The sequence below is a fragment of the Corylus avellana genome, chromosome ca6, assembly GCF_901000735.1.
Source record: "Corylus avellana chromosome ca6, CavTom2PMs-1.0".
Lineage (NCBI taxonomy): Eukaryota > Viridiplantae > Streptophyta > Magnoliopsida > Fagales > Betulaceae > Corylus > Corylus avellana.
In genome coordinates, this window is record NC_081546.1 from 18,416,183 (window position 1) to 18,425,257 (window position 9,075).

A 9,075-nucleotide genomic window follows, 5' to 3' on the forward strand; every position below is an offset into this window, starting at 1 on the left:
AAACAACAGTCGCACAAAACAAAATAACCCAAAAAAAGAATTGGACAAATCTGAGAATACAAAAAAGGGATTGGGTAAATCTGAGACCACAAATCAATCCACTGCGACTACAAATTTCATCATATTTGTTGCACCACAAATTGATGTAAAAACAAAAAAATAACAAACAAAAGTGGGCTGGGCAGCGTGGGTGGGCAGCCTGCTGGGCGGTGGGCAGCCGTCTGGACAGGGGGTTTGGCCTGGAAGTGAGTGGCGGCTTGGTCCGGCCGACTGGGCGGGGGCGGTGGGTGCGGCCTGCTCTAGCCATGCGGTGGGCTGGGCGGCATTGGATTTCCGAAGCCGGTTGGGGGAGGATCGGGCTGGGCGTGGGTGGCAGGTCGCGCTGGTGGGTGAGCATCGCCGGAGTCGCAGATTTATCGCCAGTGGCGATATCTTTCAGTGGGTTCCATCCTAGGGTGGGCCACCGTGGGTTGGTGCGTCTCCGTTCTGGTACAGTGGGCGGTCACTGAAAGCTGAGGTTGGGGTGCGGGGGAGAGAGAGAAGTGTGCTGTGGGAGAGAGAGAAGGTGAATGGGATAGGATAAGGGCATGCGGTGGGTGGGTGATAGTGAAGGGTAATAGTGTAAAGACATATAAGGAAAAAGACAAACACAGTGTTGAGGCCTGGGTCAAGGCTGTTGCCAAACGCCCCCTTGTGGTATCGGTTAATTATTTGAAGTCTTATGGGCTTGTCTACCAGCTCCACTAATTGTTTGGGCTGAACAGGCCCATCTTCCATCTCCCCTCTTGAAGCCCATTCCTTCAACCCTTTCCCCTCTTTACCTTGACCCAGCTGGATCTCCTTCCCCCTATTCCCCTAGGCCCAGCCCATCTCCAGCTTAAGCAAACAGCTGGCTATTTCTTTTTGTAAGGAAAGTAATATCTCCTTAATTCCAATCGTGATATTTTCCTGATTGTGGAGCGCCAGAATCTCCCTTTGTTGCAGAACGTGAACCCCGGCCGCGTTCTCCATGAATTGCGCACCTTCCTTACTTGGTTTTGGATCCCCCTCACCGGCAGCCTATGTTCCAAGACCGCCGACAGTGACTTTATCCCCAACCACCACCGTTGCATATGATCGCCGGTCTTGTAGCCCCACCGGCCGGTCTTGGAAACCCCACCGATGGCGTCTCCTTGTTCACCCCACTCAACTGTCCTATTTGTTTCTTCCCCTCCGGAGCCTCCCCAGTGGACACCCCTTCTCTATTCTTCTCATAGTGCAACTTCAGCCTCTGCAATTGCAATCGGCATTCTTTCCATCCCTTCCCCTCATACCCCTCCGGTATAATCACAAAACTCCTCCATCCCATACCACCATATTCAGAGAACTTCAGATAATTTCCGTGGGAATTCTTTCTTCGCTGCATCACTTACGAGAAACAACCAAAGCGAAACGTCCTCCAATTTTCACGGATTATCTCACTGTTTGTCAAATAGTCCCAGGCACTCACTAACCAAAAAATGGTTGGCCATGCCATGATCACTTCTCGAGTTTTTCCCCGACTCTTCTCCACCAATTGGACTCCACCTTGAACATTCAAGCGAATCTCAAAGTATTTGGTTTTCACATAAAAATACCCTAGACAACCCATCTCTCTGATCAAAACTCGATGACCCCCAAACCTACACTACCTGAACACAGATCAGAACTCACACACGCACCGTCAGTATTCCTCACACGCTGATGGGACGAGAGAGAATTTCATGCTGACGTGGCAACTTTTGTTATTCAAGTATAAGCAATGAAAAATATAACATCAAGTATAAATTTCAATGCTGTACACACTCAAGAATGATCATAACTTAGCTTCTACTAGAAATAATATCAATTATCTTAGGTCAGAGGAGTACTTGTTCGATCGTAGCAAAATCCTCCTCTCAAGCAACACAGCTGTAAAAAGTTTAATCAAGTTGTCAACATCCAAGCACTGTACCAGTGGCTGAAATGATATCTGCATCCATGAAATAGAGAATGGTTAACAATCGATAAGGTTATCTTTCCACAACTACCAAATCAAACTGCTAGCAAAAGGAAGCTGCGCACAGCTAAGAAAACAAAAAGAACTAGAGGATCATACATCACCATGGGAAAGACCATCTTTAGGAGGAGCCTCCACAGAAAGCAAGCAATTCTCTATAGCAAATAAAACTCGATGCTTTCCAGGGGTAGGCAAAGGTACATTTGACACTATATGTGCTATAACATCCCATAATGGCTTGCTGAAATTGTTGGGGAGCTGAGAACATTAATTACAATAGAAAAGAATACCAAAGATTTCATTTTTCAACTGGATACACACACGCAGGTGCAATGTTGTAGACAAAATATTTAGGTCTCACTTACATGCTGACTCATACCACACACAATCAAGAATTTATAACTGAAGGACACATACCTACTCCCATTTGGGGAAAAGCAAAGTGCATATAGCTCCTCAAGGGCATTTCTGAGGACATGGAAACTGGGCAAGCGCGAAACAAAACAGATACATTTGTCAGCAAATGAATTTGCTGGTATACGGTAAGCTTCAGCAATATCTTCACTGACTGGATCCCGAAAAGCAATGCAACTAACATAGATTTTTGACCCATCACCCTCTGCAGCAAGTTTTACATTTTTAAAAAAAAAAAAAAACATGTGTAAACAATTTATCAGGCATAAGAATAGACACATGAAAACAATAACAGGTCAATGAACAAATAGAAGAATGTAAACTCTAACCATTGACAAAAACCAGAAACAATTAGGCTTCATTTTTTTTTTTTGATAAATAATTAGGCTTCATTTTTTTCAACGTCAAAACATTTTCCTTGTTTTCAAGTGTTTGGGATGAATGGAAAATTTGGGTTGATGTCATGACGTAGATGATTTTCAAGTTAATGGAATGATCTTTACCTTACACTTTTTAAAAAACATAAGCTGTTTTCCACAAGACTCCAGAATGCTCACCCACCCACCTCCACAATTGTTCTCCTCTTTGGACGTCACCATCCTCCCCACCCAACACCAACCTCATCAACTATTGAAAACCCTCCCCCACCAACACACCTCTCGAAAACCCCCCAACTTCCCCTACCCCCGGGGTGTCACACAACTCCCCTCCTCACTTCACAACCCCCCACCAGCCAAGAGTTAGTCTATGTTTTATTTCTTGAATAATTGAACAATTTACGATGGTTTTGGTAAATATGCAAATGATTTTCATGCTAACCAAACACCAAAAAAAGTTTTCAACACAATTTCCAGGTCTCCATCAAACAATTGAAAACACTTGTTTTTCCCATAAAATATTTTCCCTCGTAAAACATTTTACATTAAAACAAACAAAGCTTTAGACTAAACCACAGGAGTTACTTCTTTGATTAAAAGGCTTTACACCTTTTCAAATCAGCTTTCAAACATGTCATGCAACCCCCCTCTCTAAAATAGACTTAGCATTTTGCGACAAAATATAGTACTCAAATCTAATAACATGGAACCACTTTGACAAAGAAAGATGATATTCTGTCTAATAAAAGAATGAGAAGTTCACTAAAATTGACCAAAGCTGGCCAGGTTGATAAGAAACAGCTTCACAGAACATATGTGCTTAGAGTTATGTACAATGACTTTAGAAAAGATAATGCAATGGGATGGAAGATTAGTCATAAAGGTCTCCTTTCGTAAAGATAATTTGCATAGAATTGTTATTCCATTCATAATTCTAGTATAACATGCAATTACTACATTCCAAATACAATTGCCGAGGAATACGCAAACTTGCACCACCAGATGGCTGGAAAATAGTGCTCATAAAGTTCAAGGACAATGCCATCACGGGGCTAAACAGGAGAGTAACACGAGTGCCGACTGGTCTAAGTCATGGAGCAGGACAAATACAGTTTCCAGAGATAAGTTTAAACTTCAAGAAAACAAAATTCAGATGTATCCTATAGCACAATTATGAAGAGTGGAGCCTGACCTGTTGGCTCTGGCAACTACAATTAACAGAGCACTATGTGACTTATAGCTGAAAGGAAAATAATAAGTACAAGAAAGTTAAACAGAACTCACAGGCATGAACCCAAAAAAAGAAATTAAGAATTGAGTAACAAAATCCACTTTAAACTCCAAGAGCAGAATCGATTTCCAGGGAGTAATAAACATTGCACTCAAAGATGTTGAAGACCAAGACCACTTTGCACCTTACTTGAAGGAATGAGCAATTAATAATCACTTGGGAAAAAAAAAAACAATATTTGGTGCAGTGGACAAATGCAAGTGAAGGAAGACAGGAAATTGGGGAACTTGGGTAGTAAATGTGCAGTAAAGGTAAGAGAAGACTAGGGACAAAAGCAAGTTCCCTAATGAAAGAGTTATGGAGGAGTAGGAGAAGGTGGCACATTCAGGGCAAGAAATTCATGCCAAAAGAATATGTTGTTTAGACAGGCCCGACTAGGCTAGCAATTGACCAAAACAAAAAGTTTTAAGTGCAACCATTTTTACGATAAGGACAAAAGGAGCAACAAGGAATTTAAGAGATTCAAAAATGTGACAGCCCGCTCCAAGTGGAATGATATTGCCCGCTTTGGGCCTCAGCCCACACGGTTTTGTTATTGGATTTACCCCAAAAGGCCTTATACTATTTACAAAGAACATGCTCTATATAAGCACAACCACTTTCTCACACCCAGGCAATGTAGGACATCACAAAAAATCTCCTAAATACTGAGAGGACTATGCCAAAAATGCCTACAAATAAGAGCAATGGAGCTCCACATGCACATTGATAGGGCAGTAACCAGTGTCCAGGTAAACAGAATGCACAACTCTAGTCACGAAAGAAATAAAGAGACTGATATAAATAAATAGTGGAGGATATCACAAACAGAATGCACAACCAAGATGGTCACTCTACAGAAAAATGACAAAATGTAGCTCAGGGTGAAGTAAACGGGGACAAAAATTTCCTTATCATCTTATTTTGATAGTTCCTTAGCGATGAGGTAGTACATGTTCATTAACAAATTGCAAGCACATAATTAGCTAAGTAATAAGGCTAATTCGAAGCTAACCATGGAACTCATAGCATAGTTTCTAAGCTATGCTAAACATATATCCAAGGCCTTCTTGTAAGTCTAATAACCGAAAAAAAATCAAATGCACACCAAGAGCAAATTATACAAATTAGGATCTAAATGATCAAAGAGAAACATTTAAAGGCTCTTAAATTCAAGCAACGTATTAGATTAGTGCTTATTTTAGACGCACCGGTTAAAACAATCGGATAGCTCTTCGGAAAAGTTAAAGCATCATTGGCATCAAAGCCCGATGAGTAAAACTCCACTCCAGCTGGTAGAACACACTGCAATCGTAGCCCCAACATTACTTTCAAAATTCAACAAAGATCCAACAAAATAATAAATTCAATTTATCAAGAACAATTAAGCACCAAAATAGCAGCAATTGTTATCTAAATCAACTCAAGACAAAAAGTTTCTTACAAGAAACAAGAAAATCAAAACCAGAATGGGCAAAAATGTGTTGTGCTTGTGTTGTTGGTTGTGGTACTTACCCAAGAGAGCTGAGGAGGTGGAGGAGGGTAGAGAGAGTGGTTGGGCGGAGGGTACTGGTCGAGCAGAGAAGGTAGGTACAAGACACCAGCTCCATGAAAGCCCTTGTTCCCGTCTACGGTTCGAATCTCCGGACCAATCCCACACACCACAAAGTACTCGAAGATCCGAGCCATTGTTGTTAAAGCTTATTTGTAACACCCCGCCCTAAAATGTAAGGGCGGAGGTGGAAATTTTCTCAACTGCCACACGACACTACTACTATATCCTTAATACATCAACGCAGCAGAAAACCTGCAATAAATTTTTCCATTTAAATTGACCTTATAAAAGTATCAATAAAGTTAACTAGAGCTTCTATATCATTACTCAATGACAATACATCGTAAAATGTAATCACTATGTACACGTCACTACAACATAATGTTTAGTAAAAATGTACATACTCTACAACATGCCACACTAGGCATCTATACAATATAAGAGAGACTGAATTAGCTTAAGTCAGTACCTCACAAGCTAGCAACTCAAAGTCTCTCCTTCGATGATATCTAAGCTCACACACAATCTACAACAGCAACGACTACACAATTGTGGCGTCACCACATTCGCACAGCGGATACATGAGTCCACAGTCTCCGAAAGTATTAAATCCACTGAGCGGTTATAACTGAGCCATTTTTTTATAATTTAAAGGTATCCCCAAGCATTTACAATAACGGTTATATCCGGGCTTCTAAAGTGGAGTTTATGACATAAAATTCACAACTGATAAAAGACACGATAGTTAACACATAATATTTTTCCTTTATCTTGTCCATTGGAATCATTCATATATAATCTAACCCAGTTACACACCTTATATGCATTCCCACGCCCAACAAGTGAAATGCATGCATATGTGCATACCTAAGCTACAAGCAATTCATAAACATCTGTGAATCGCATAAATCTCATACTTGCAATGCAATGTTCATTTTCATGATCAATTATTCATTCAAGTCCCGGTTTACGATCTCAAGGGACTGTTCCCTTCGTATCTGACATATGAAAATTGTTTCTCTTTATGAGGGACTATTCCCTTATTAGTGTGTTTTGAGGATAGCTCCTCTCGGGACTCTTCCCTGATACTACTTATTAGCCCATAACAACAGATACACCAACCAACACAACACGAAAATCCCAATTCTAATTAACCCATAACAAAATCGAACCTAAAATCAAAGTCTCACCTTGCTTGGGATATCTTCCTCAACCACCACGGCTCTCTGTCTTTCTGTCGTGTAGTGGCCGGAAATGCCACGAGTGGGCGTCACGGCGAGCTCCAGTGGCCGTAAACCACCACACTTAACCGGAACCTCCCTCTTTTTTTGTGCCTCTCTCTCCCGATTTCACTCTAACGAGCTCTTCGATCTCTCTATCGCTCTCTTTGGGTGGTTCTCTCTCTCCCTCACCGCGATCGTCGGTTTTCAGAAGAGAGAAACAGGGAAGGGGGAGTGGGGTGCGTGCGTGCGTGAACAGAGGAAAGGAGAAAGGATGAACGAGAAGACAAGTGTGTGTGGATCGGCAAAAGATTTAACCAGGACTCGTTTGCATTTTCGTTTTCTTGGGGAAGACGGTTTGGGTTGTGGAGCTTCGGGTGCTGATTGAAGTGGTAATACTGTAATAGGCTGTTACCAAAAAGAAAAAAAAAAAAAAAAACGTACTGTAATAGGGACTTGGGCTTCTATGCCAGATGCGGCAATAGCTTGGATGGGCTGAGATTTTATCAGGGGGGGTTTTTAGTTTTTACCCAAAAACTAACGGCATACTCCAAATGATAAAAAATAAATAAATAAACAAATATTTTCTATTTCTTCGGTTAACCCATCCAAAACAAACTCGTTTTTAGTTTTTTTAAAGCCCAAAACAGGCTTCTCACTCTCAGTATATTTGCTACAAATTCTTCAGCGAGCTGTGTTTCTTCTTGTTGCTGTTTTTGGAAGCAGAGGTAACAGACCCATTTGGCTCTGTTTTCTGGCCGGCTGCATTTGCGGTTGTTTTCGATTTCTTGAGGCCGAGCACGGAGAAGCGGAACTTGGTGGCGAATTTCAACAAAACTTAAAAAAATTATTTTAGCTATTAATTTTTCAACACAAAACTTCAACAAATTATGTAATCCCAAATGAAATTAACCAATCGGTAATTAACTTCATGGTTTGACTCCCAATCTTATTCCATGATAAACAAAATTCAACCGAATTGAAGGTTTCTTAGGACTTTCTGTTACCGACGCTTCATCATAGGTTTCTCAAAATTGTCATGACCTCTAACTACTCTCACTAGGAAGAACGCTCGTTACTTGTGGACAAAAGAATGCGATGAAAACTTCTAAAAGTTGAAGAAACGATGGTAATTACACATGTGCTAACCTTACCTACGAAATTTGGAAATTTTTGTGGTTATATTGATGCCTTCAAGAAAGGATTTGGAGGCGTACTCGTGCAGAATGACAAGGTTATCGCATACGCCTCACACTAGTTGAAAAGCTATGAGCAGAATTATCTGACACACGACCTGGAGTTAGCAACTATTGTTTTTGCTCTTAAGATATAGAGGTACTATTTGTAGAGTAATTTTAAGTGTCCATCTTGTGTCACTTTTGTGTCTTTCCAAGAATAATTTGGCTCTTAAAATTATCATTTGATTAAAATCCAATAATGATCAATCACAAGTCTAATGGTGATTTTAAAAGTCACATCATACTTGGAGGCAGAGACAGAAGAAGCGGGACCAGTTGGGGCCGTGGCCCCCACTTCCTAAAAAAAAAAATTACACCGGTCCCCCAAAATTATATCGGTCCTCCCCCCCACCCCCCCAAAATTCTTCTCGTAAAAAAAAAAAAAATTGCTCTCCCTCCCCTTTCTTTCACACACACGAGAGAGAGAGAGAAAGAGAGTGAATGAGAGAGTGATGTAGAGATTGAGATTGAGATTGAGATTGAGAGAGAGAGAGAGAGAGCTGCTGGCCGATTAGAAGAAGAAGAAGTGGGATTCCGGCCATATGTGTTAGTGAGGAAAAATTCTTACCCTTTTTTTGTAAATTTCCTTATATTTGTGGGATTATAAGCAAGAAATTGTGAGGATTTATGAGACTTTGAGTTGGGTTCGAAATTTAGGATTCTTACATGTGATTTTGGGGATTTTTGTGTTTTTTTTTTTTTTTGTTATTTTATTTATGTATGTGTGTATGTAAATCTTGAATCTTTTCTCTATGGGGATTTCTGATTCTTGATTTGGTATGATTGTATGAGAATTTTAATGGGTTTTCTTTTTAAAGCATTTTGTTGGAAGTTGTTTTTGGAATTTTATGCTTAATTTTTTTTTTTTTTTGTATGTGTGTTTTATTGTTTTATGTATATTTAAGCATACACAATGCAAATTGAGAGAGAGAGAGAGAGAGAGAGAGAGAGCTACTGGCCGTGAAGGAAGAATAAAGAAAGAAA

At 40.4% G+C, this 9,075-nt stretch overlaps 1 protein-coding gene across 2 annotated transcripts in view; it reads right to left on the minus strand.

The window, feature by feature from the left end:
- The window catches only part of LOC132183658 (DENN domain and WD repeat-containing protein SCD1), a 66,379-nt gene extending 59,113 nt beyond the window's left edge, over positions 1-7,266 (minus strand). The window contains exons 1-6 of one of the 2 annotated variants that reach the window (XM_059597017.1): positions 6,824-7,263; positions 5,594-5,885; positions 5,290-5,383; positions 2,435-2,636; positions 2,117-2,258; positions 1,890-1,990 (exon numbers count right to left, since the gene is read on the minus strand). In XM_059597017.1, coding sequence (XP_059453000.1) covers positions 1,890-1,990; positions 2,117-2,258; positions 2,435-2,636; positions 5,290-5,383; positions 5,594-5,767 — 713 coding nt within the window. In that variant the 5' untranslated portion in view covers positions 5,768-5,885; positions 6,824-7,263. Of the gene's footprint in view, positions 1-1,889; positions 1,991-2,116; positions 2,259-2,434; positions 2,637-5,289; positions 5,384-5,593; positions 5,886-6,823 lie in introns of both variants that reach the window. The other variant, XM_059597016.1, reaches the window with a different exon arrangement.
- Positions 7,267-9,075: the final 1,809 nt, after the last annotated feature.